Source organism: Callionymus lyra, chromosome 10, assembly GCF_982586985.1.
Source record: "Callionymus lyra chromosome 10, fCalLyr1.hap1.1, whole genome shotgun sequence".
In the NCBI taxonomy this organism is placed as follows: domain Eukaryota; kingdom Metazoa; phylum Chordata; class Actinopteri; order Syngnathiformes; family Callionymidae; genus Callionymus; species Callionymus lyra.
The window spans coordinates 19,755,277-19,782,970 of NC_141827.1; the positions used below are offsets into that span (position 1 = coordinate 19,755,277).

The 27,694-nt window shown below is 40.7% G+C and overlaps 1 protein-coding gene across 1 annotated transcript; it reads right to left on the reverse strand.

Annotated features, from left to right (window-relative positions):
* Positions 1-795: 795 nt before the first annotated feature.
* Positions 796-26,926, reverse strand: ptpra (protein tyrosine phosphatase receptor type A). The gene is made up of 22 exons (XM_087801811.1): positions 26,551-26,926; positions 12,275-12,321; positions 12,047-12,128; positions 11,555-11,971; positions 7,578-7,677; positions 7,430-7,503; positions 6,788-6,924; positions 6,617-6,707; positions 6,312-6,388; positions 6,196-6,232; positions 6,021-6,118; positions 5,825-5,944; positions 5,224-5,390; positions 5,007-5,142; positions 4,793-4,939; positions 4,640-4,733; positions 4,497-4,573; positions 4,300-4,434; positions 3,740-3,865; positions 3,510-3,661; positions 3,307-3,442; positions 796-2,649 (listed from the first exon to the last, which is right to left on the reverse strand). The coding sequence occupies exons 2-22, from the start codon at positions 12,293-12,295 to the stop codon at positions 2,575-2,577; spliced, it is 2,499 nt and encodes an 832-aa protein (XP_087657937.1). The 5' UTR covers positions 12,296-12,321; positions 26,551-26,926; the 3' UTR covers positions 796-2,574.
* Positions 26,927-27,694: the final 768 nt, after the last annotated feature.

The window sequence follows — 27,694 nt, forward strand, 5'->3', positions numbered from 1 at the left end:
GCTCGTTTGATAAATTGAGGACAAACGGATCATTTAAGGATTTTGGTCCCTTGAGTGATTGAGTTGAGAGACCCTTGATATTCAATATAAATCATCACTGTGACTTCAACTTTTCTGTAAAGATTATTCATCTCTTGCTGCTTCTCTGGCATCAACGTTGTCTCTACCTGTTCAACCATTTAACATCTTCTCTTCCATTCGTTACTCTGGAAGTAAGTAAGTAGTTTTTATTTATATAGCGCTTTTCCAGACCAGGGTCACAAAGCACTTAAACAATCAAAACAATATTCAATAAAGTATATACTTTAAAGGTCAAGATAAAACTGATAACACAACAGGAGTTCCAGAAAATCAAGGAAAAGCCTGAACACATGAAAACGTCTTAAGATGTTTCTTAAAGGAGTCAGTAGATCCATCAGACTTTTCCTTAATTTGTATGCAGTTCTTAGTGATATAATGCAACACCTTGTCTAATAGGAGATTAGTGTGAGTCAGTTAGGTTCCTGTATCACTCATCTAACTTGTTGGATTGATTCGATCGCTGTAAATGCATGTTATGTTAACATTTAACTCTCATGGATTAACTCCATCTTTCTCAGTCAGACAATTGACGAGTCAATAATTGACGATGAGCTCTGAAGCCTCAACGGTGACTGAAGACGCGTCACTATCCGACAGGAGAGCGGATCTATAACCGAACACAGATGATTGGCAATTATTCCCAAACCTACGTTCCATCGGTCTCCATTGCGCTCGTAATGAGCTCGTATGACGCAAGAAAGACTCGGAGAGATAAAATCTCAAGCACTTTTATTAGTTTCCAACTTGCTTAAAAAGGCCGTCTGGCTTTATATAATTATATATAATTTGATCATATATATAATTATATATACATATATTCAAATGTTGAATAACAAAACACTAGAAACAAACAAGCAAATTAAAAAATAGGATTATTTTTTTTAAGACAATGAAATGAAAAGTAGCAAAAAAAAAAAAAAAAAGTTGAAAATGGTCCCAATACAGTTTAATACACATCTGAAGAAAGTGTGGAACAAGAAGCAGACAGGAATGAAATATAAATAACCTGATAGTATTTACAAAAGGAGTGATGGAGAGACAGAAAGAGAGCAGGGGAGGGGGGGGGGTTGCCATGGCAAAAATTTCTCCAGAACTGAAGGGAATGTAAAACAAAAGGGTTCATTGTCATTCAGCTACACTTGATATTTGCAGTTTGACTACAAGTTGATCAACCAACGAGGCACTTAATGCTCAGTACAAATGTTTGTGTCTCCTGGCTCGTCCTCACAGTTACACTCTATCTCTGGGACAATGTACTGCAACTTCTGTCGATTTAATCTTCTGCTTATTACCTAGAGGGGTGGTGAGGGGCTGTCCCAGCTACCTGGGGCGAGAGGCAGGGGCACATTTAGACTAAAAATGCAGACAATTTGGGGACAATTCAGTCACCTGTGAATGTTTTTGGGAGTAAATAGAACATACAAAGGAAATCCTAAACACCACACAAGCGTCGCTGGGTTTAAACCTACGACCTTCCTGCTGTGAGGCTGCAGCACCAGCCCCTTCTCCACCGTGCTGCTCAGTCATGTTGTCTTAGTCACCAAGGCTACACGTTTTTAAAGTCATTCTGCTCTGACAAAAAGTTTGGTTTTGTTCTTTTAAGGGCTTTTATTTTGGTGCAAACAGTGCAGAAAGTATTAACAGAGCAGGCGGATCGTCCTGGTCCGTGTTCAAAGTGGGATCGAGCTCCTGTAGAAATGGCAACAAAAAAAAACGGAATGTATTCCATCTGTGAGGGTTTTAAGAATCATCGAGTGTGTAACTAATAATGGCGTCGGTTTCGTTCCCGCGCCGGAAACGAACCCGACCACTGCGTTTAATGACATCATTCATCTTTCATTACAATCATAAAAGGGCACGACCCCGCGTGTGACCTCATCTTAAAGACAGGAGAAGAGCAAACACTGCATGGAACGCTTCCGTGTCAAAGTAACCATTTTGTTGAGCCAAAAACATTCTTCGGCGAGTGTTTCGTGACACGGCGTGAACACGTGGTTAAAAGAAAAAAAATCTATTTTGTGTGAAACTACACGATGGTGCTGGTCATTGTAACTTTTACCAAACCACTAGAGGGACCGGAGGGGGAACGACGGTTGAGAACTTTGGCACTGAAAGCCAACGATTCGCGTCACAAGGTGAACTCAAGCCACGTCACGAAGGTCGTCACCGACTCGCTGATAACTCGCATATATCTTATGTATAGAATACAGGAGCCACCTGAAAATGCAGCCAAAACTCAAAACTTTGAATAAAACCAAAGTAATAAGATGCAACACAGTCAGTATTTATAGATATTTACACGTAGCGAAGGAGTGGAGGGCTGTGATATCATAAAAATAGTCAAGAAAGGCATCTCATTTGAACGCTCCCAAAGCTTTTGTCCTCGGGTTCTTTCCCTTTTCCTCTCGGGGCTCACCAAACGTCAGCCGAGATCTTTCATCTTGCAGCACACAGACGTGGGTTCTTGTGCGTTTGTGTGAGCGTGACAGTTCTTTACTTGAAGTTGGCGTAGTCGGAGAAGGCATCGATGTATTCCTGGACCACCTTGTAGCAGAACTCGTACTGCTCCTGAGGAGGAGAGGGTCAGTCGGTGAGTGATCTGTGGTGAGTTGAACATCTTTGATTTGAGTAAGTTTCTATTGAAAATGTATCATGTATACAGGGGCAACAATATAATATATTACGTTATATATGATACTGTAGTAACAAGGATATATTTGTAGTATTGTCGAGTACTTGACTCTGGTGTTGGAGACTTTACAGACCACATGACTCTTGACGTAGAAGTACTAACTGTTTAAATTCGTTTTGAAACCAAAATATGTCCAAACATCATCTTTGAAATCTGATGTAGTCGACTGTATCCTCTTGTACCCAGGATTTCATTGTTCCTTTAAGAGTGGAGGATGTGATGATTGCTGTCATCTAGTTGTCGGATGTTCAAAAATCAACAAACGCAGTGAGTATTTGCATTTGAATTGTAATGAAATCCTTTTTTCTCTCTTTTAAATCAAATTATTTATACACACTTTATTGTGATATAAATCATAAAAGAACTAAAGATTAAAGTAAAATGTGATTTGATGCCAAAAAGATCAACTTTTCTTTTTAAACAAATCTATACAGTGGTTTTGTTTCGATACGATATTGGGGGAAAAAACATTGCAACCTTGTGCAGCAATTCTTTCTCACACCCATAGTATTGATCCCTGGTCTTGAGCTCACCAGTGTCTGCACCATGTGGGGTCTCTGCAGTCTGAGGCTCTTGACCGTTTGGAACACATCCAGGATCCCCTCCGCCTTCACTCTCTCCAGGACCGTACTTAGTGCGCAGAACGTCCCCGTCCGGCCCGCGCCAGCACTGGAACACAAGAGGCGAGCGGTCAGTCCTTGTGCCGAGACCTCGTCCAGGTCCGCTGGAGTCTCACCTGCAGTGCACGGTGATGGGATGGTTCCCCGACTGCTGCTGTTGCTTCTGCACGGCGGCGATGATGTTGATCATTCCTTTGCCGTCCGTGGGGATCCCCACCTCTGGCCAGCCGTGGAAGTGGAACTGTCGCACCGCTCGAGCCTTGTTCTCCTGCAGGAGAGAGACACAAACAAAAGTGAGTCTGCTGTGAAGCCTCGGGAAGAGATGTGTCACGAGGGGAGTCGTTACCCTGACGTTGGTGACAAGGAGGTCGCGAACTGTGTAGCTTTCGCTCTCATCCTCCCTTTTGATCTCGATGGATATGTCCCCGTAGACCACCACTCCGTCGCTGGGCCAGTACTGAGCACACTTCTCCTGGAATACAAGTCACTCCACATTACTCTTGTGTTTCTTTTCTCTACGTTAAACAATATGTGCATCGACTATATACATTCTAACTTGTTCAATTTATCAACAACATGTATTACAGCAGCCATCCTTCTCACTAACGGTGACTTGAACAGCTACCAAGATGCTTTGCCAATCAAAGCTGCCGATCATTTTTGACATAGCAACATGTAGAAAGGCATTATGGGAGTTTACCGTTTTTTTGGACACAACCAAGTACTGTGGTTGAGATGAAGCTGATCTGCAGTTCAAATAAAATAACCCGTTTTCAACTGTGCGAACATTAACAAGGAGCTTTGCTTCCCCTGACTGCTGCTGCTGCTGACAATATATTTAAAATTGCAGTTTGCAAAAAAAAATGCTGTTTTAAATGCATTAAAACAGTTTAAATACACACTCACCTGCCCTCTCTCCTCCAGCTCTGTGAGCATGACGATGGAGCAGCTCCTCCACTCCCAGATCATCCTCCAGAAGTCCTCGATGGTGTGCTGCAGTGGCCCCTGGCTAGCCATGTAGGAATCTTTCTGACGGTAGCCCTGTGATCACATGATGATGGTCAGTACATAGATCAAGACAAGCGGGTCGAGGGGGCGCTCACGTCTATGAACGAGGCGTTGACGTAGTCGGTGTTCTCTTCGCCTCGCTTGACCGGGATGATGACTCGGTTGAACTCGTCTGTGGAGAGGAAGTTCCCGTCAGCAACACCATCACTAGAACGCGTGTTCTGTGCTGCACACTCACATGGGATGATCTGCAGGACTCGGTTCTTCTTCATGTTCGCAGGCAGGTTGCCGGTTCTCATCTTGTCATTCTGGATTTTGATGGACGTCAGCTTCTGCGACGACAGGGACTTATTATTTCGACACTTGAGCCGAGCAAAAAGAGTGAACACACCTTGAACTCAGCCTCCAGGCCGCTGTTTGCTCCTGGTGAGGGGTTGTAGAGTTTGGCCAGGTGGGACTCTAGAGAGGTCACCTCCAGCTCCGTGTCCCCGTAAAGGTAATGCTCCAGGAGGGCCTGGAAGATGAACACGTACTGCATCTGCAGAAGAAGAATGAAAGGATGAGTGACGGTTTAACTCCAAGCAAAGTCCATGGACTCCACTTACATCTGTCTGCACCATCTGACAGCGCTGAGCTCGGATCCTGGTCACGAAACCGAACACGTCCACCTTCCTCTCTGCGATCATCATGTCCAACATGGCGTCGATGACTATGAAGGTACCGGTCCGGCCCACCCCGGCACTGAGAAGGGGATATTTTAAAAGGAGATATTGTGAGTGACCACTCGAGGCAAGTGGATGTGAGGGATGTGAGGAAAGTCACCTGCAGTGGACCACGATGGGTCCTGCATACGGAGGGTTGTAGGTCTTCACTTTCTTGAGGAACTTGAGCATCCCGATGGGCGTGAAGGGAACCCCGAAATCTGGCCAACTGGTGAAGTGGAACTGGGTGACGAGTCTTTGAGGCTTCTTGCCGGACACGTCTCCGACCTGAGAGACAGGTGTAGACGTTCATATGTGGAAATAAGGCTCGAACCAAACACACGTTTCATGTGTGATCTTTAGAGTAAGCTTGACAGATGGATCTATGCAGGGTCCTCGTGGTTTAGAAAGACCCGAGTCCACTTATTTGTCCCTGCATGTGTCTGGACTCAGTCATACAGGTAAGACCCGGAGCAAAAACCACTGCCTAGAAAGTTTCGCTGGCTGAGGTACAATCCACTGGGATGAGTCCTTTGGGCAGAACCATTTTATGTTGCAGAGAAGATATAATATATAAACATACAGAATGGAAACACCTCAAAGTTACACTGAGCCTCTTTGCTCTAGTTGCTGCCCCTGCGACCCAAACTTGGGAGGAGGAGTGGTGGAAGATGGAAGCTAGGGTCTGGAGCGACCACCTCCAGGTGAATCCTCTCTCTCACCTGTTGGATGCAGAACTTGCGGATGGTGTAGTCCACGAGCACCATGGTGTCCTCCACTGATACACGGACGTTCCCGTAAGTCCAGCAGCCCTGGTCCGGCCAGTACTGAGCACACTTACACTGCAGCGGGATGAAAAAAACATCAAGAAACAATAATAAAAGTCTACATTTGTAAAAAACAAAAAAACTCAGCTACCTCCTTCCTCTCCTTGAGGTTGGTCACCATGACGATCGTGGCCGTGTTCTGCTCCCAGATCATCCTCCAGTAGTCGTTCACCGTCTCCTCCTTCGGACCTGACGGATGAGCACAGACATGAGGCACGAGGGGCGACACGACGACACAAAGAGCAGATCCTGCAGTGGAAAGTTACCCTGAGCGGCGATGAACTTGTTTTTCTCCTGGTATCCCTGCAGGGAGCAGCCACACGGGCTTGACGTGAGGACATGTTTGTTTGTCTGGTAAGCTTATAGCCGAATTTGTACATACGTTTATGAAGGAGGCATTGATGAAGTCCGAGTCCGGGACTCCCTCCAGGGAGGAGAGGTGAACCCTTGAGTGATCATCTGAGAAGAAGGGAAAGAAGCAGGACAGAGAGAGAGAACAGTTTTGATGGTTGTCGTGAGTTCTTTCTATTGAAATACTTTTATGACTAAAACTATATTTAGGGGATTTGTTTCATCATCATGGTTATAATATGAGTGCAACTGTTTTTTACACATTAATATCTAGTGACTTAATGTGGATCTTCTTCATCTCAACAAAATCGTCTCTTGTGAGGTCAACAGACTCACATGGCAGGATGTTGACGTATCTGTTCTTCTCTTTATTCTCCTCTTTGGCTGCAGCGTCACATGACGCCTGGATGGGGCACACCGGGAGAGCCTGAGGGAAAATAACAAAACAAGTTTTTAATCATCTTTCCTCAATCGTGGTCCACAATATCAGACTTCTGAGGTTCTTACGTTGAACTCTTCCCGGAAGAGCTTGTTGTCGTCGGCCATGCGACGATTCATCTCCTCCTCGAGTTTGTCGACTGAAAGCGGCGGGTACTTCCTGTTTGTGCTGGGCGAACGCGCCAATAGTGGCACACTTTGGAGTTCTGAAGAAACCAGATTTAAATACATTAATAGGCGGGAACATAGTCAGCTTCAACTTAAGTGAATTACGATTTAATCAAGAAAAATCAATTAAAAAAAAAATAAAAAAAAAATCGCCATTTCTATTACAAGCAAATAATTCCCACCTGTTTCACTGACTGTTAGGTTAGGTAGAACTTTATTGATCCCTCAGGAGGTCAATGTTATTGCAGAATTTTATAATATACGTTTATATCCATTTGTATATCCAGTGAGCGCAAAATGCAAATGTCACTACGAGCCTAAGAAAGAATCTGTGTGTTGTCGATATATACTTGGCAAATACAGTGGTTTCTGATTCCAAAACAGAATGTATGCATTATTGAACCACCAGAGGGCGCCGTGGTTCCAGAAAACGTCGTATTAGGTAATGCAAAAAGAACAAAAGCCTTCAGAAAAATCACTGAACAAATGTTATCAGTGCGTTTTATCACTTATCAGAGTAAGGTGTGGTCTTGCTGTTTTCACCTGTGTCTTCTGATCTCCCATTGGTCAGTCTGAAGGAGTTGGAATGGCTTCCTGCCTGCTTGTACTTCTTAAACCTGACAAACATTCAGAGAGTTATGAAGGAACACGCGACGCATGAACACAGCAGCACGATGAGGCCTCGGCCCACCTGAGCATGTAGAGGATGATGATGATGAAGATGATGACCAGCAGGGAGGACAGAGCCACCATCACGGCGATGATGGGCATCTCATCCGCGTGATCGTCATCTTTGAGGAGAGAAAGACGGTGAAGAAGAACAAAGAGGAGGTGAGTCACTGCTGTGATTTCTAAACCATTGGCAAACTCTCCGGCCATTACTGCGCTATTAAAGCATCTACAGCTGGTGAAGGCAACGCTGTCGCTGATCACCGTTTTCAAAGTAACGCTGCCACAGATGTCTCAGGAGAAATATTCTCACTAATGCATTATAGTTCGTAATCCTGGAGAGCAGCTCAGTCACAGATGCAGGTGGACTGTCCTGTTCACTTTGGACCAAAGTGTCATGTGACCTCAATTAACTCTTTAAGTGACTTGTCTTGACACACAAATGCATGAAAGTATTTCAATGACATTAGGAAACCAACTAATAATTAGGAAAACTATCAGATAATTCGATTTTGTATATCTGGTTAATGAGGTTCTCAGAACCAAATATTTAATAATTTATAATTGAACATGTCAATAGAAGTCAGAATAAAATGGTTGGAGTAAAGATCTGGGAACTGATTTAACAACTTTTGACAATTTGACAACGATCAAATGTCTATTCTGTCCCCAGGCATGACTTTGGACAAGCCTGTCCAACAATTAAAGCTGCCCTTAATCTAATTTTAATGAAACACTTAATGATGTTTTCTGATTGTAAAGCTGTGAAAAAATATATATTTTTGGAACCTTCGCCCTATGGTAGGAACAATATAACTACAGCGTCGTAAAAATACTTTGTGTTAATTTGTTGTCGCTTGTTTTCATCTTCCTGTTAAGTTCCAAAACGTCTCCGACCCACTGCAGTTTGTTGGTCATATGACAGTCACAGACTCTCTGGGTGGGTCGTCCAAACAAAGTAACGTAGTAAAGAGCATTGTTAAAATAATAGATAGAGTTCTACTACATAAGAACAGTGACAAAACTGTTTTACTGTACGACTAAACCTCATATTCCCGGTCGACAACGTAACTGTTAATATTTTAGCAACATCGTTCCCACAGCCAAACAAATGACAGTCTAGAAGCTGCTCAACCGTTTACTGTTCTGTAAACACACTCAATATTCAAACGCGTCAGTATGAAGCTGTATAATTCAGAGTTTGAATATTCAACATGTGTCGTACTGAGCTTCGGTGGTCCCATCATGACACTGGTCAGCTATTATGTGAGAATTTAAATGGTTTACCAATTAAGCATGTTTTCCATGGTGTGCATGAGTAACAGCACACACTTGCCACCTTTCAGTGGAACACAAAAGACAGGAGTTTGTGTCATTTGTGTGCCGATGACTGGTCTGTAAGACATGTTAGACCTTAACAAAAGAGATTTCTCTAGACAAATGCCCGGTTGAGCTGACAATGCACTGTCAAAATCAGCTGTTCCACGCGTTACCTCCGAATTCAAGAGAGCTCTGTGGACAAATATGCAACAGAGACGGCCCAGTTTGACCCGGTGACCCGTGTGTTTTCTCTGAGGAGCGGATTAGAAAGAGGCCCAGTGATGTTGCATTGAAAATCTCTCCCTCCGGACAATGTGTAGATTGAGGAGAGCAGCGGGCAGCCGGTGTCATGTGGAAGTGACGCGCTCCGGATGGATTAGATGGCATCCGAAGCTGCTCAATAGGCGGCCGGAGGGAAACAATCAGACAATTATACAACGCTGATCAACACTAGTTCATCATCTTATATAATAGTTAGACGCAACATTCGTTTATGTCCGGCTACCTGGCAACGACAACAACTGTCGGGCTTCCTGCCTCCCGTGATCCTTCACAATAAAAGCGTTCATAGCACACTAAGTTTTGTCCATGCTAGATTTAACTAAATCATCTCTTGATTATTAACACAAACCAAGGCTTTGAGACACTAATAAAAAGAAACCCAGACACATGTGGTTTTAACCACAGACTCACCTGGCTCACTCAAACCTAGTTTATGCAATTATTTATGAAATTATGACATTAACTCTATGCATTAGAAGGAATGTAAGCCTATGCCTTAAAGGGTCCCAGCCCGCAAATTTTCTAAGCGCTGTTAAAAATGTGGACCTCTTGTTCTACATGATGTATGTAAGCCCATTTTTTAATATAAATAAAAAATATTTTTATATTATACACACGCTGAAAATATTAAACATAAAATACCTATGATCAATAAAATCATTATCATTTGTTGAAAATAAAATCAACACAATGCAGTTCAATATTGATAAACTAATGTGAGAATATCTTGATATTTAAGTGTATCATCATTTTGCTAATATTGTTACAGGGGCCACATGCCAAGTCATTTAATGATTTCAGCGGAGCCTTAATCACCTAAAGTTAAAACTGAACTTTTAACTCACCATTTTAGACTCTTCAATATATAGTTTATATATTTTATAGTTTAAAATGACACCGATATTTCTTGAACATCCAAAATATTAAAAGCAATGTCTCTATCATCCGTTTGTTCTCTTTTCCAAGAACTTTCCCACAGAGACGTGCATAAGCTACAGAGAACTAAACATTTCACGTCAATAACAGAAAAAAAGAGTGGATTCCAAAAATCAAAAGACAAAAGCCTTTCATCTTGCACAGAAATAAGAAATAGTGAGTAGCTGCAGAGTTAACATTGTTATCCTGTCACAACTTTAGATCCGGGAATCAGACAGTCTCTCATTTCCCTCCCCAAAGATTAAAATTTAAGGGGTTCTTTTAGGTCTGAGCATCTTTGAAAAACTGCTATTCTGGTGGCTTTCCGGGCAAATGGATCCTTGTCACGGCAGGATCTTGGCTGCGCCGCCACAATGAAGCCTAAAAGCATAGAAGTGTTCAACTATCGCTATTAAATATTAAAGGTCGTCTCTTGACCAGAAAGCTCACTTGAATCCTCCTCAGCTGCTGCATTAAGTGAAATCCACAGAGTTGCTACAAAACCTGGACCAGCACTGGAGTGACAGTCTCAACGAAGCAGAAATCTGGTTCTGGAGCAGAAGTGATCCCTCCATTAAAGTATGAGACATATTTAATGTGGCCCCGTGTTGATCTGATTGAAGGAGGCAATTTGGAAATGGAAGCACTCAAACTGTTGTTTTCAGTCCACCAGGGAATGCTTTTAGGGGTGTCGCTGCTGCAGAAGTCACATTTGGGGGTGATGGCTCAAAAGCAGGTGGGCATGTGGGTCTTAAAACAAAAGTTTGGTCACCAGATTTCCAAGAAATTGCTGGTTTAAAAACTAGCTTGGAGTGAACCTGGTTCCTTCCTCAGTTGTACGTTCTTCCCCTGCTTGTGTGAGTTTAATCTGGGACAGGAGGACCCTAGATCCACTGCAGCTGGAGGACCAGAACCATCTTTGTTGTGTTGTCTTGTAGTAAAAAAAAGAAGGGGCTAAGACAGAAGACCCCATTGCTCTTGGCTTCCCCCATCATCATTAGAACCCTAACCTTTCAGGACTTTATATGCAGATCGATTTACACTCAAGTGAACACTGTAATTCTTGGTTTCCACGCCGACTCTTGTCGTTTGTATTTCTGGCTCAGATTCAGCCCTCATGTGTTCAGAGTGTAACAAACAGATTAGCTGCTCACAACTGGATGAATCTGCCTCGTGAAGAAAACTGTCATGGTCAAGGTCAACTGTATATTTTCACCGGCGGTGAGTTTCCCCCAAGAAATGTTTTTTTTTACTGATTTGATTGTATGCTATGATTTTAAGTCACGTGAAATGAGCTCCTTGGAGGAGGTATGTGCCATCACAGTGTAAGGTTTTGATAAGAACGAACCGTGGCAGGACATTGTCATTACAGTATAAACTCTAATTTACTACACAATCAGCTAATGTGACCCGACTGATCACTATCTGAACTCCGTTAATGCCCAGATAACTTAATTTGAGCTAATCCTTGAGTCTACTCACCATGCGGGCTGCCCTCCGATGTGACGTCATCCACAGGCTCTGGGGTGGTGTCGCTCTCACTGTAGTACAAATCCGTATCATCTGTAGTAGTGTCCGGGATTAAAAATGTGGTCACGTTTCCATTCCCTGGCGCGGGGGAAGCGTCTGGACCCTCTGGATTGGGTTGCTCCGGGGGGACGGGAGATGGCGGGGGGACGGGCAACAACCGGACGGTGCCATTCGGTCCGGCCTCTTCACCGGCATCACCGCCGGCCGGGCCGAGAGTCGTAGCAGCGTTTGTTTTAATAGTCGTCAACTGGCCGACCGCGGGTTGTAGGGTGGAGGGGGGTCCAGGGGGAGGGTCCGTGGGTGCGGCTGTGACGGTGATTGAGGGCGCCGCCGGGGGATCCGTCGGTTTGGGAGCGAGGTTTGGTGGATCTGAGGGAGAAAAGACAAAAATTCAGAGACGCCTTTATCTCGGAGTGATGTGATTGATGGAGACGTTTGTCTTACTTGTGACGGGTTTTTCATCCTGGGCTGAGGCCCCGAGGGCGAGCGTGAGCAGCAGGAGCAGGGGACACACACCCATCCTGCCCTGTAAACAACACACACACACAAGACCACACAACTGTGGTAAACATGGGTCCGAAACAGACGTGGCAACAATAGTGGACGTTTTAAATTCAATATGTTGGTATTAAACTGATGCTTATGTTGACTCACAAAAAGAAGCTTATTTACCTGAAGGAACGAAGTTGACATCAATCACTCATTCGCACACCGCAGTTCTGAGAAGAAAAGATTTGCAGGATTACCGAGGGCTCCGGGTTATTGCTGCCAGTAATGAATGAAAGAAAACATAATCCTCAGTGATCAGGATTTGGTGCGGTGATCATGTCAACATGCTCATCATATTATACAAAGGAAAACATATATTGAGGAGCAGCTTTAAAATCCATTTTAAATACAATCAAGAGATTCCTTGTTTTTGACATCCCTTTTCTTGGATAGCGAAAATTCAAACAAATAATAATACTGAACCTTTTATTGGCAGAATCTCGTGAAGGAAAGAAGTGACTGTAGAGGAGCTTTTGTTTCTACGACCAAACACGGAGTCACAGGATTCTTTTGAAACTCTCACTTTAAGGTCAGTGACAAAATATTCCCCAAAAGATTTGCAATTGCTTCACACAGAATAGAAAACAACCATAACCATACAAATACAGGAAATAGAAAACCACAACAACTAGTCTGAGCACCTGGAAGTGAGTTCCGAGCAGAGAAAACAGACGACGAGTCGAATCAAACCAAATTCAAAGAAAGGAGGCTTTGCTGCACCTGTGTTGTGTAAATGCATAACATTTCAATGAAGAAATGGTTACAAAGTAGGGAAACTGATGAAGGCAACACAGATTAGTGAGAATGTTGGTTTTACCTCAGTTATGCAATTATAATGAGAATGGTCGACTACCAACTTAACGTCTAGGAACTAGGTGTATCAAAAACATGAGGCTCTGAAAAGTATAGAAACTGAGACGCTGTATCGGATACTTATTTGACGAGGTACGCCCACAGCACCCTGAAGGAAGCGCAGCAGGAACAGCAGTGTCTGGCACCCTGGCCTTCATTATGAATTCCACCTGGTTGGTGAACAACGTTTACCTTTGATGGTTAAACTGATAACTCAAGTTATTCTGGCTGGTGGCCCACCTTGATGTTAGTTATTCACTGCATGGTACTGTCGTCGGTGCACTAGCCTCTTAGCTAGCTGCTCAATGATATTTCGTTGTTTAATATTTTCCAGTAACATCCTTTAGCTTGCTAATGTAACTTAAATGTGTTTTTTTCCATCAATGATGTGGACCAGATCACATGTGTCTAAACTCAAGGGCTAGCAGACAAATTATTTAACGTGGCCCCCCAGATGTTTAATTGTCATGTTGGTATTGTGACCAATAAAACACTTATATGATATACAACAATTGTTGACATCAATAATCATAAACGTATTATACAAAGAACAAGAGTAAAACTGATTTTGCTTGGCGAGTGTTTGATGAAGGAGGACAATAACAAGATAATTAAAATATATGTAGCCTTTAAGAATGAAAAGAAAACATTGCATTCAGACTTTTATATATAAATATATATCTCCCTGAAATAATTAAATGTAGTTCCGCCGGCACGTTGGCCATCTTAAAGATTTTGTAGTATTGAGTTTGATAGTAATATTCCTTTTTTAATTGAAAATGTGAGGTACTGAATATCCTCCTGGGTAGTAATACCAAGTTTGGACAGTAAGATTAAATGATCTGCACCAAGTTTTAAATGCAATTCAAATCAAGTGCTACATAACTTTCAAATATTAATCAGGAGAAATCCCGTGTTGCATAATAAATGGATGGTTTTCAACACTGGTTACAGAGTGTTGTATTAGTGAGGTATTTAAAGCACACGTTAATTTGATGCGTCAGCAGTGAGAGTGACTCTGGCTTTGGAAGCAGATGCAGTGACGCGAGCGCGAGGAGACGCACACTCGAAGAAAGACGGGGACGATCTGTCTTTTATCCAGTCTTACGGCCAACAAAGCTGTTGTCTCTCTCACGGAGCTGTGATAATCTCAGGACATAATCCCGGGGCCTTGAACGTGGAATAATCCAGACCATCTGCCTGCAGCAACACCCGAGCTCCGACCTGAGCCAAGCCCCCGATGTGCTCCCACAAAACCAATGCTTTAAATCTGGGATTATTGCATCAGTGGGTAGAGGATAAATTGGGTGCTAAAAGCGCTCGTGGAGCCAGTTGCCAACCTGATGTTTTAAACGGGGCCCATTCATCGCTGTGCTCACACTTGAGCTCCTGTTGCAGCCTGAAATGGAGCATGATAAGCGCTTATGTGGTCAATGAGGACACGATTAACCTACAAAACATATTGACCAGTGAGCATCTATTTAAGCAACAAGTGCCAGTTTGTACAAGAAAAATCCATGAGCCCGGAGTGCACCGCTCTGCAAAGTAATCCCTGAAAACAGATGCAAGTGGAAACTCAAGCTTCCTGAAAGACCTTAAGTCTTTTTTCAAAATCTGAGTCGTAACGAGACAACATTCTTGTGGATTTACTAATCGTAACAACATCTTTCAATCAAAAACAAAGTCAATCTGTCAGATTAAGTGTTTAAAAAACGGTTAAGACCCATTATCAACCCTCCAGTAAGATCAAGAGAAAGCCGCTCAGCATCAGAGCAACAACAATAACAAGAAAAAGCTTTTCTGGCAAAGTAATAGGACAGGACTCCAGAGTAACTTTTTGACCTATAGGAGCAAAGTTAGGATCACCAGCAAACCTCTTGGCCATGATATGTTATACTCTTATCAATCAATGTTAAAAACCTGGAAAAAAGTTTTTGAATAGATTATAAGAAGAAAGCATTTATAGGTGCAATAACAATTGTCAATGTGTGGTGTTTAACGATATAATGATCGTTCAGCACAGGGGTCGGCCACCTTTACAACTCAGAGCCATTTGGACCCATTTCCTACAGGAAAGAAAACACTGGGAGCCACAAAACACTTTACTATTAAAGCTAAGCATCATTCCATATAATGTTCACTTTTATTTGTTTTCCTTTATTTATATATTTTTGTACCAAGATGAAGATGAAGACAAAGATGATTGAGATCCGGCGACTAAATTAAAATTTTAATGAATTTTGAATTTTTAAATTTTTAAACCCTTAGTCGACAGTAGAGTAGAAAATGAGTGCAGTTTGAATTATAAGTTAAATGTAACCTTAAGCATTAATAATTATCAAAACAATGTTTTGTATATTTACTGCAGTTTGTCCCGATGAACTGACTCATGTTTATTTAAACTCTTTTTTTTATGTAAAGCACCGTGTGTGGAAGGTTATATACATTAATATACATCATAACAATTGCATCACCATTATTATTATCATAATTTCAACAATCCAAAATGAAATCATTTGCTGTCAAACTTAACCTAATTTATAATAATGATTACGTTTGTAACTGACTGACTTGCTGATTTTCTATGTAGGCTTAAAGAAGTAATTGGTTTACCAAGTCTTGATTCTTTTTAGGTCGGCACAAATTTGAAATTAAATTTCTGAACAAACTAAAGTAAAATGCTCATTCTTGATCGTGTCACTGTTCCTTAGAGATTGAGAAAGGTGAGGGAGGAGTCAGATTTCTGCACTGATGATCGTGAAGAACTAATGTTCTTCTTATGCTCTCATATCTGCGAAGTTACGTCGTACAGTTTTTGTTAAATAAAACCTAAGCTGAAGGAGAGGCTTGCTCGTTTTTCATGCATAATTCGAAAAACACTACAAAACATTTAAATGAAATGCCCACATTTATACCAATACTTAATTTATTAAAACCACAGGGGCACGCAAGGGGGCAGGGACTAAGTTATTGCGCTTCAGTCAGCCAGCGGGGCTGGGAACTGGATTAGTTCTGCAGCCATTATCTAGGCGCGGGTCTTAATTTCTGATTAGTACCCTTAAAATTCTGTGCACATGGACACCCAATTCAGGCGCACTCTGGAGCCCTGAAGGAACATCATTCTAAATCAGACTGCGAGATCTAACGGCAACAATGTCGACTCACAACATGATTTACTCCGACACGTGATCAAAAGTTTCCACTGTATGAATGAGCGAGTTTAGAAGTTTTCAACATCAAACTTGATAAAAGCTCAAATCAAAGCCTTCACCCCTTTTCCCTTTTTTTGGTAATCCAAGATCTCGCACCAGCCCTGAACACCACACCACAGTTGTTCACTCGCATCTCAACTGCTTGTTAAGATGTTAAGAGGATTGTTTGGGATTGACTGAAGCCATTTGATCCAGACTTAACTGAAATTGAGCTAATTTGTGATCGACTGTAATTTATTACAAGGAAAGCATCAATTATGAAGGATTTCAAACTAGTATTGTTTGGAACAAAAAAAAAAAAAAATTCTGATATAGTTGCAGCACATTCCACAAATATTTAAGCTGAGCAGCTGTTCAGCAGCAAATGTTCTACTTAACCTCAGGCCAGGTTTTCTATTAAAGGGTTAAAATGGGCAGAAGCTCAAAGAAGTAAGTAGATGAGTGGTAGAATTGGGGCAGGACATGAATATGATTAACATGTCACAGAAATACATTTAAAAAGGTTATTGTAAAGAAACAGAAATCTAGATCCTGTGGCAGCTCAGGATTCTCTTAGAACTGTTCATCTTTAAGCGGGTCGCCACTGCCGGGTCACTGGCTGACATTCACTGACATTTACAAGCCGCAGTGGAGAGTTTATCTGAACATCTGAACAGAGGTCTAACCCGTTGTCTTTGAAGAGATGAAAGGCGTAGAAAACCCTGAAGATAAGCTTGTAAAATCCCAAAGAGAATGTATTCTTTATTCATCTCACATTGTTTAAGGGCAACATTATAGAGCATGAGGCCAACATTCTCTCCTGGCAGGATGGATCGGCTAAAAAGGTGTAAAACCCCGTTGTTTCTCGGAATGTACTGCGATGAATTGTGGATGAGTGAGCACATGTGTAGACTAGAGGACAAGCGTGTTTGACTGTGGAAAATTGATTAAACACTAGTTAGTTCGATGCAATTGGATGGATTATAATACATAAAAATGTGAATAAAATACAAGAATTTGATTTTATGAACAATTTTTTATGTACATGTTGCATTTTAAACTCCTAGTGTTAGACTGCCGTAGTAATTATGTCCTTCACAGCTTAAGGAAAAATATAAAATCCCTCAAGATGACTGAGGACGAGGGGATACGGTCCCTTCTAGCATCTTTTATAGCTGATGTTTGGGCATATTTTGGTTTTAAAAAAAATTAAAACCTTACCCCACTAAAAACACATGTTCTGGCAATTATGAAGCCACAGATGACTCCCGCCCTTTGAGGAGCCAAGTCCTCAAGCGACCACCAACACAATTTGGGTTGATTTATTTGCCCTTTTTGGTGGTTTGATTTTGAAATTTCGGCTTAAACTTTACCACCTTGTAAAAAAAAAAATCATATAGAATGAGAGTTTGAATAGCATACTTGCTGTCATTCTGGGGTAAAAATCGCCATCCTGTTGCAATTTGTATCTTTATTTACTTTAAAGGATTAAACTTATAACCATAAACATTTGTATTTGATAAATCAGGTTGTGGGCGGATGACTTGTTTGACCAAGATAAGATCAAATACCAGGTCCTCTGCTTTATGCTCGGAGCTGAATCAATCACAGGCTCACCTGTTGGGTGTGGTAGTGAAACTAGATAATAAAACGGGTTAAAACCTTTGCATGAAACTTGCCTCGAGATACGCATCTTATATACTTTTATCTTTTACGGTCTATGGTCCTGCTATCAGCTTCCTTCACGTAAAATAACTTTTTCACACAAAATGACTATTTGACAAAACTTTCTTTCAAAGTCTTTCTAATCAAGCGTGAGTCATTGTTCTGTTGGTGTAAGTGATATCAGCTGGGCTGCTTCTCTCTTCATCACCTCCCACATGCGCCCACTTTTATCTAGAAGCCATTTAATGTAGGGATGTGAGAAGCACAGCAAGTCTTTGAAATGTTCCCTCCGTGACAGATGTGTGCGTCGGTAGACAACATAATTTATTGATGAGGCGATAGCAAGTGCTTCTATTTGCACCACGTCTACTGTCAGCGCTTTCTTTTAAAAAGTGCAGCCTGCTGAAACACACACTCCACACAATGTCGCACTGTTCAAATGTGACCCAATTATCCATGTGTTTTTGAGGGATATGTAATATTTATGTGGAGCCGTCAACACATTACATTTGCTGACCTGAATATTTAACCAAAAATATCACAAAATCTACGCATGATTTTCAACAGACTACTACAACCCATTAGGCAGTGGACAGGGCTCGACGTTCTATAGTTCAGTTTGACAATAATTAGTTTATATAGAAGATATGAAGCAAAACAACAAAACACAATATACACTAAAAGAAAGGCAAAATTGTATTGCTATGCGCTTTATAAAAAAAAAAACACGACTGGAGCGACGGGAACTCAATTTATATGACTTTAAGAACCACTTTAAATAAGAATAATAAAGAAATGGAAGAGTAACAGGAAGTCATTTTTTAAAGTCGTTTTAGAATCTAACCATTTTATTTTACTTTTAACTTCAACTACTAAAGTTGTTGTTGATGTATATTACACTGTTGTAACACACTACTGTATTTAATTTCAGATTTAATTTACAATTTAATGCATACATGTATTTTATGGCTCAAAAAAGAAATAGAGTAAAGACCAATTCTAGAATATGATCAATAATTGTTTCCCTTTTTTTTTCATTAATCATACCTTATATATAATCATTTTGTATAGAATATACCACACTATACTTTAAAATATAAAGTTAGTTAAAGCTAAATGTGTTTTCTGCATTTTAGGGCAATGTGAATATGACTGAACGTTGAAGAGTAAATAATAATGAAACCGTAGTTTAAAACTACTCTAGTAACTGAAGGCTGAAAACACATTACTTCTACAATATCAACATATCTTCTACACTGCAGTATTCCTATGAACTACCAAACCATCCACAAATGTTTTAGCCTCGTCTGCCCTCGTTTTTTTTCACACATTCTCTCTGCCAGCAGTTTCTCTTTGAAAAGAACTGCTTTTATTGATCCGAGTGTACTTTTCCAGAAAGCCTTAAATTGATAACTCACGTTCCATCTGTTCTCTTTTTGTTGCCAAGAAAAGAAAAATATCAAGATGAAATTTACATTTTTTCTACCGTCCCTTCATCAAGTTCCCACCAGAAGAAACATGTCTACCATTAGTAGTGTTTGGGCTTTACTATGTGCAATAAAGAAAATACTTTTTGGGGAGTAGCCACAGCACTTACAGGGAAGCCCCGAGACAAAAAGCAACCGTGCACGAGGGGACAGAAATCAATAGTTTGTCTGTAGCACACGTAGCGTTCCCTTTTATCTTTTTCTTTGTAGCATGTGGCTACAATGTTGTATGTTTTAACCACAAATTTTAAAATCTCTGATGATATCCACCTCGTCTGAAAAAGGATCTAACTTCACAACTGCATAATGGGTCTAAAAACAAAGATACAAGCGTGTAAACAGGCCTGCACGTACGGTGCTGCTGGGATCTTGTTCAAGTGTGAAGGCTCGAGTAAATAGTGGACAGGCTCTTGATCTGCTGCGAAAGAGCTGAGCAAAAAGGCAGAGTGCACCCTTTGTAGTGGGCCAAAAAAACAGAATAAATGGGGGTTGAGGCTTAAGTGCTACAGAGCTAGACTGTGTTGTTTTGACATTAAAAAGTGTTTAATAACCCATCAGAATTTAAACATACTGGTAGTAAAAAAAATGTAAAAAGTACAAAGTAAGATCTTATTTCATCTCCAAAGTCGGTTCTTATTAAAAATGCTTAATTTGTGTAAGTGCATGAAAAATTCAATTCATTGCAAACATAGTCCTCATTTTCACTAGTAGGTTAATTTTTTTGACATAATAAAATACAACATATTTCAAACAGTAATAATCAGTAAAATAAATTCTATAAATTATTTTTCCTGTCTCACAAAACGACTCCAGTGCTTGACCCACTTAGAAAAACACAACATCAGTATTGCCTGCATCATGATGTAGTTTAAGGAAGTCTGTGGAAAACGAATGGTATTGAATTTGTTGTCAACGCAGAATAAAAACATTAATTCTGTTTTTATTCTTCCTGAAGACTGGTTAAAAATCGTCTCACGGCCCCTTAAAAGGTGCAATATAAAAGGGAGCCAAATTACATCTCCATGACGACAAGAGACAAAACGTTAGCTTGACACAAGGTGCCCATTTAAAATGGAGAGTTCTCACTCAAGACTAGAGGTTTGTATTCAAAGACCTGATCCAGGTCCTTTCTAGCCCCTGAATGAACTGAAGCCGAGTGACCTGCCGACAGTACTGCTGCTCCTTCAGTTCATTGTGTACAACAGGAAATAGATTCAAGTGATACGAGGACAAAGAATACAACAGCAGTAATCATCAAGTTTATTTTCTCGACAAAGCTCATTCACCATTCCCAGGATTGAAGGAAGCGGAATCTAGCGAGAGCACTGCAGGCACAGCTGACATGGAAGACAAGTTTAAATATTAATTTCTCTCTCCAAGTCTTCCTGCTGGTCTAGTGGCTGCGGAGTCAGATAATAGTTGTCTGTCCCTCTCCATTCATGGCATATTAATACTGTTGTATGTCTCCATAGGAAGGGAGAGGAAGGGGTCCGGGGGACCAGCAATACTCTGAATGCTTCTCTTGACGGGAGTCTGCAGTCGAATGAACCAGGACTTGTAGGACTCCTGCTCAGGAACAGACCACAGATTATACGTCCTTGGTGCCACACAAAACAGCCACAATCCTCCGGACTTCCCTTTCTGAGGGATACTACTTCTCGCTGGTGTGGTTTATGTCCTTGTTGGCTTTATTTATGATCTGGCAAGTCGATGAGAAAGACCAAGCTTGAGAGCAACCTCTGGTCTAATCACAGTTATGGGTGACCTCCGTCTGTTATTAAGTCGCGAGGGATCATTTAGAAGCGATGTCACTTGTTTCAGTGAGTCACAGACGGTCTTGCCCTGAAAGCATTGTGGAGTTTCTCGTGCAACATGCCAGGGGCCAGGCTTCCCACAATGGACACGGAGAGGATGTGGAGGCGAAAAAGCGTAGCCTTCCCGCAGAAGCCACGCTGACCCTGAAGCGTGGCTAAGGGTCCAAATGGCCTGCAGTAAAGCCAAAACCGATTACCGCTTTGTGCAGTTTGAGCTTTTGCAAGGGATCACATGCACACAAACACACACACAAACACACACAACAATGCGAAAGCCTTGCTTTTTTATTTTAACAATAGCCATTTAAAAACTGGAAATGACTGTTGTTTAGTCATTTAAAAATTAATGACCAACTGAATATATATACTAAAAAATTGTAAGGTGTAAGTAAGGTATTCCCTTAACCCTTGTTTGACATTTGGTTCAAGGTGAAAGACCTTATTCGTCACTTTTGATCCAGAGATAAAATCCAAGGGATACCTCAAACACATTTGTTTTAAGTTTTTCTCACCTTGACCCAAAGACAACACAAGGGTTAAATACATTTATTGTGCCTCGCAGCCTGTTTTCATTATTTGTGGGTCGCGAGCACTGTTTAACCAGTATACAGTTACAATTAACAGTGCTTCTAAATTATCATTTGAAACTGAAAGGTCTTCACGATATACAGGCTTCCTGAATATTAATCACATCGACTCTGGCCCTATGGTCAAAAAATACAGGATATCCAAAAAAACGTATTTTTTAGAGGATTTTAAGACAACTGGACATTATGAAGAAATATGAGGGTCGTCAACCAGCCATTAAAAACTTGAACCAGCCCAACATTTCTCAGGGGCACCTTCCTAGAGTGGCATGTACACTCCAACAAATCAATACCAAACATAAATAAAGAGTAAGCGCTGGTAGTAAACTAGCTCCCTAAATGACGGACCTTCAATGTCGGCCTTGATTAAAAGGTAATTTTTTATAAACATTACATGCAGCTTTCAGAGCAAAGTCAGCCTTTAGTTGGGGATGATGGCTGCAGTGTATCGCTCGTAGAGGATGGTTGATACTCCCAATTTGACTCAACACACCTGGTCTGTATCAACAGCGTCAACCTTTGGAGACATGACTTTGCTAGCTCAAGAGGTTCTCCGCACATAAACAATACAGAGCGATTTGTTACCCGCGTCACAATGTTTCCAAGAAGATGTCATGTGTTGTTATTCCTTAGAAGGATCCTTGCACATTTCTTACAATGAAAACGGTTGTATGACAACCAAACGTTAATGTAGCCTTTAAATCCATTTATTCGTCTGCCGTTTTGAAATATTGTTTCGTTGCGTGTATACAGAAAACATTGCAGGAATTTAAACATAACTTCTATTGCTGATAATTCCGTTTTAAATTGTATTAATAATAATATTTACAATCATTATTAACTAACATTTTTTAAGAAATCAGATAGCATACATTAGAGAAAGTGTTCAATTACTACAACATATATGCCACAGGCATGACAATCACATGACAATTGTTTTTTTAAAACCTGTAACAAGCTAAATATAAACTTTTGTCCTCCTCAAAAACAGCATGGTGGCCCCTCAACAGCATCATTGATAATTTATATTGTGTAGCATTACACCTTATTCCAAAACGGTTATGAAGGCAATGAATGACTAGGACGATACATTTCTAAAGCGTCTTTAATAACCACTATTATCAGCTTCAACACGCAACAAACAAGATTTCCTAATTGTGATTCAAGTAAGGACAAGACGTACATAATTATTACCGGCACATTTTTTCTCAACAGAACCTATTGAGACAGCAGCTGATAGAGTCTTCTCAACAAACTGCAATCAGTTTTGAATCAACAACCAATCAACTTGGACTATTTAGACTTTCTTACACGCCATGAGCTTATTTTAATAAACCGTTTTAATAAACATTTTAATTTATTTTAATAAACTAGCTTAGGTTGAGTTGCAGCAGGACTGGCCTCCTTCCCTCGGGTAGCTCCCTGTGATTGGTGGAGAAGTCCAGCCAATGGCAGCAGAAGGCTTCAAGCAGCAGGTCTCTGGTTGGCTGTCTTCTTGGTAGACATCTAACTTGCATTTATGTCGAGCGTGCGAGACTCGTGTTGTGAGCAGACAAATGTTGAGCGCGCAACAGTGAAGTTGAGCGCGTTTATGACAGCTAGACATTTTGAAGACACGTGTATGACTGGTTGAGGGCGCAGCAGTGATTTTAAACAAAAAAAATGTTTTTAGTGTACAACAACCAGGACACACTCGCTAAAACCTGTGGCAGTATTATCACTCCATAACATGACTGTAAGTCATCACCTCACATGTCAGGTTCTAAAAACAGGACAGCTGACTCATAAACATTGACTGATGACAAACACTCATTATGTATTGCTAAATGAATGGTCGGGTGACACATCAGTGACGTATGAAACCGTGATGTCCAAAGTTAAATTTGTAGATGTGGAAACAACTCAGGCCCCACCCCAACAGTAGACTCATAACACTGTGTCAGCAGTTACATGATGAAATACAGATTTAAAAAAAAATGAAAACCTAAAACCTCTTGTGCCCGACAAGAGATGCTTCCTTTTTATATTCCAAATTGAGGCCAGTGTTGGGCTTCTTCTAAAAATCTTTCGCCATCCTGAGATAAAAATAACTCCCTTTTCCCTGAAATAGGTCGGAGAAGATAAGAGAACAAAAATAAAGAGAGCCTCTCCTATCTTTGCAGCGGGACCAACCAACACTTCATTCTTGACAGGCTCTGAACTGGAGACTGTTTGAGCTTGTGGCATATTGTGGACTTGTCCAGACCTGATAGACCTGAGGTCAAGCTGAGCCTGGTAACCCACAAGCAGAGGCTTCTCACCAGTTGCAGAGGTTGAGGCTTGAGTTCTTGTGCACGCATGGAGCTAACATGACATGACACATGGAGTGGAAACCTTATTAAGGAGTGGTGAGTATGTGCTGCGCAGCTCTGTGAACCGTTCCAGATGTTTAGTAGTACAAGCTGAAGCTAACAACAAGTCTCAGCCAGAAGTGTGATCTTCCTGAAATGTAAAAATAAATAAGTAAATGTGTTTGGATCTACAAATAGAATGTGTTGTCATGTATTATCTCCATCAAAGACTGTGAATGTTGTTACATAAAAGGATGTTGTTGTCACACAATATGTTCCTCTCCAAATGAGACTAAAAAATTCACACCTCATGAGACTCCATTTACACAAGTTGATGCATGTATGACCAAACTCTTGTAGTTTCTCAAGAATCCAGTGCATGGGTTTGGTTGACATGTGTGGGAGCTCGATTTCTCCACCACAGCGGCAGATTATGCTTGAGCAGGTAAAAGCTGTTGTGAATAAGCAGAATTCAGTCACCATGCAGTGTTGTTGACAATTTTAATGTGCGTTGATGAAGGTCCGCACATATTACATTTTATTTGGTTCTTTAATATCCGATTATTCTAAGGTTTTCTCTTGGGTCTCTGACTAACAGATGAACAAAAATGCTGCATTTCATAAAAAGTATGACATTAATGCATTTCTATTTAAGTTGAAAATAAAGCCAAACTCAAGCAAAGCTAAGTTGTTGTTCATAAGCATATACTTAAATAGATTATCTATATGATCAGAGCAGTACAAGTCAACATTAACTATGGATATTTTAAAGAATTAATACTCCTCAGAAGTACTTTCCATTAGTTGCTAGTCTCTTTTTTGTTTTTTTGTGTTACAAATAAACCCAGGCCTCTTTTCACAAATTCCGACCAGGTAGGAAGAAAAATGTGATTAGGGGAATATATTCCTTCCATTGACGTCATAACTGAATGTCAAAATGCATAATGATAATTCGGGTCTCATTTAGCAAGGCACGCAATTTGTACTGTATACACAAGTGTTATTCAGTTAAAGCATGTTTCAAGGAAGTACTTTGCTGTGGCACGTATGAGCTTTTAAAATTAAACTCAATACTATTAGATTAAAGGACCACAAGAAACACATGCCAGTATTATGACTTGTGTATAAATATTTTCAATATTATTATTGATTATTATTTGATCATTGCATTATTTAGATTTTGTCATTTAAAATTTCTTTTAAGACTAATTATTCTTTGTAAAGAACCCCAATTCTCGACATGATTATGAAAAAGGTACAGATTTTGTTACTTACTTACTATACTCGAGTTAGGTCTCAAGACTAACTTCATAAGATTAAACCATGTTCAAGCACCATCCCAGGTATCCACACAACCTAACTATAAGGTCATGATGCTCAAATTAAAAAATGTGTTTTCATCCATGTGTGTGATTATGATGAATTGACATTTACAGCCAACAACAAGTACTCTACAGTCCAGGTATCATCTGTGTATTTTAATCTAAAATAGTTTCTTCTATATTTTGCCTCATCAATGAGTTTTTTTCCAGGTGTGTCACAATATTGAAGGAGTGGAACTTCTGAGAAAGAAGAGAAGCCAAACAACCTTTGGTCAAAGTGAAGCAGTAGGTAAGTATGTACGTGAATGGTCATCAATATTTGTACACAGTTGTTTTGTTTTTTTCTTTAAGAAGACACAGAAGAAGTTACACAAAATATTTAAAATAATATCCGTTTTCTCAAAATGACAGCACATACAGATGTTCATTTATATCACCCAAACTTAGTTGATCCATATATAACCTTTATTTCAATCAGGTTGATATGAAGATGTGTATTTCTAGAACAGTCATATGTAGCAAGTGAACCAGTGACAGGTCACAAACCCTACGTTCTTTCCTAATCGAAGGCTGACTCGCTGTTATTGACAACACCCACATTTTCAGCCTGATATTGCCTCACGACAGGAGAAAAAAAAAACTCGGGGAGAGGTTGCACAAGGGGGGGGGGGGATTCACATTCACCCCCCATTATGTCATAGGCCGGGACAAGAAACACCCACTGACAGAACATACATGAAAACATTTAGGGGACCCTAGATCCTGTCGTGGGTGGCGTGGAACCCCCTTTCTGCTCCTCCTCCTCCCGTCACCCCACCCTCCGTGGACGTGTAATAACAAATATTCGTGTGTACTTTCCAGAGATTTTGGGGGGTGGGGGGGATGTACCACGTTGTTGCTCGCGGCGTGTCAGTACTTTTCTAAAATGTCTTCTCTCGGTTCTTTTTTTCTTCTTCTTCTTCTTCGAGAGCCCCCTTCCCTCCCTGCCTCAGAGCCACTACCATAAAGACCCCCCAACGCAAGGGAATTTCACAACTTTTAAAGCCTATATGTTCCGTGTGTGTGTGTGTGTGAGGGAGAGAGGGGGGGACAAAGCGATAGTTTGTGGGTGTCGAGAAACATTCAAGCTAGTAACAAGTGTCCAAACTCACCGAGGCTCCTGGAGCGATGTCGGGGGTCAACCCAGCGGACAGAAAAGTCCCCCCAAAACCAACCGGGGGTTCGGTTTTCTCGCGTTTTTTTCTTCTCTGCCCCAAGTCTCCACACCCCTGGAGCCGTGTGCGGGGTGGGTGATAGCCGAGGAGGGGACGCTGGTTTTCGGGACACACCGCCAACACTTGGCTGTCAGTTTAGCAGCCGTTTCCAAGAAGCTATGGCGGCTCCACCGAGTAATCCCGAGGTCGGGTCGCGGTGCCTACGGATTCTGCCGGGGTTTTGTCGGCCTTTCTGGACGGTAAAATTCCACAGTTTATCCGCTGTATCCGGGCGCGTCAGCCGATAGCTCTAGTCCGCCATGTTGTGTGTCTGTCTGCTGCACGGGAAGAATGGGAAACAGAGAATTCCTAAGGCGAGGCCACGCAACCCACAGCGACACTCGCTGGTCAGGGTTGAAACTACAGCCCAGACCGACCACAAATCTCAAATGAAGTTGTTGACGCAACAGAACGAATAATAGCGACAATTGGCATCGCGTTCACTACAACTTCGATAAACACTTAGTAGTGGAATAGCTTTTCTTTACCAGTTATGAAGGTTGTTTTTTTTTAAATACAAAAGTTAAAAGTTTCAACTACATTTTTGAATCCTTCCCTAATTTTTTGAAAACTATTTTAGCTCCTTTTTTATTGAAAATAATAAATATATATATACAGTATATATATATATATATACTGTATATAAAGGAGCTAAAATAAGTTTAATTTAAGAAATAGTGTCCAAATGCATTTTGAATTTCAACTACATTTTTTGAATCCATTCCTAATTGAAAATAATATATATATATATATATATATATATATATATATATATATATATATATATATATTATTTTCAATAAAAAATGAGCTAAAATAAGTTTATATATATATATATAAATATATATATATATATTTTGCAACATTTTATTTATTTGTTTTATTATTAACTATTTTGTTGAATCATAATCATCAAATCATCATCTAAATATGTTGGATTCATGTTATAGGTTAAACAGGATCAGGGGACTGATTTATATAAGTCAATTCATCAGCCCCAGTAACAGCATTTGTATACATATAATCTAGCGACTCTTTTTTT

What these genes read in the sequence shown, in the direction of transcription:
- ptpra (XM_087801811.1), bottom strand. Translation starts at nt 12,295, where the DNA reads ATGTCAACTTCGTTCCTTCAG. An exon ending in ATCGGAGGGCAGCCCGCATG is followed by an intron (nt 7,678 to 11,554) that starts GTGAGTAGACTC and finishes CTCTCCTCAAAG; the next exon opens with ATGACGATCACGCGGATGAG. An exon ending in TCCTTGTCACCAACGTCAGG is followed by an intron (nt 3,662 to 3,739) that starts GTAACGACTCCC and finishes TCTCTCCTGCAG; the next exon opens with GAGAACAAGGCTCGAGCGGT.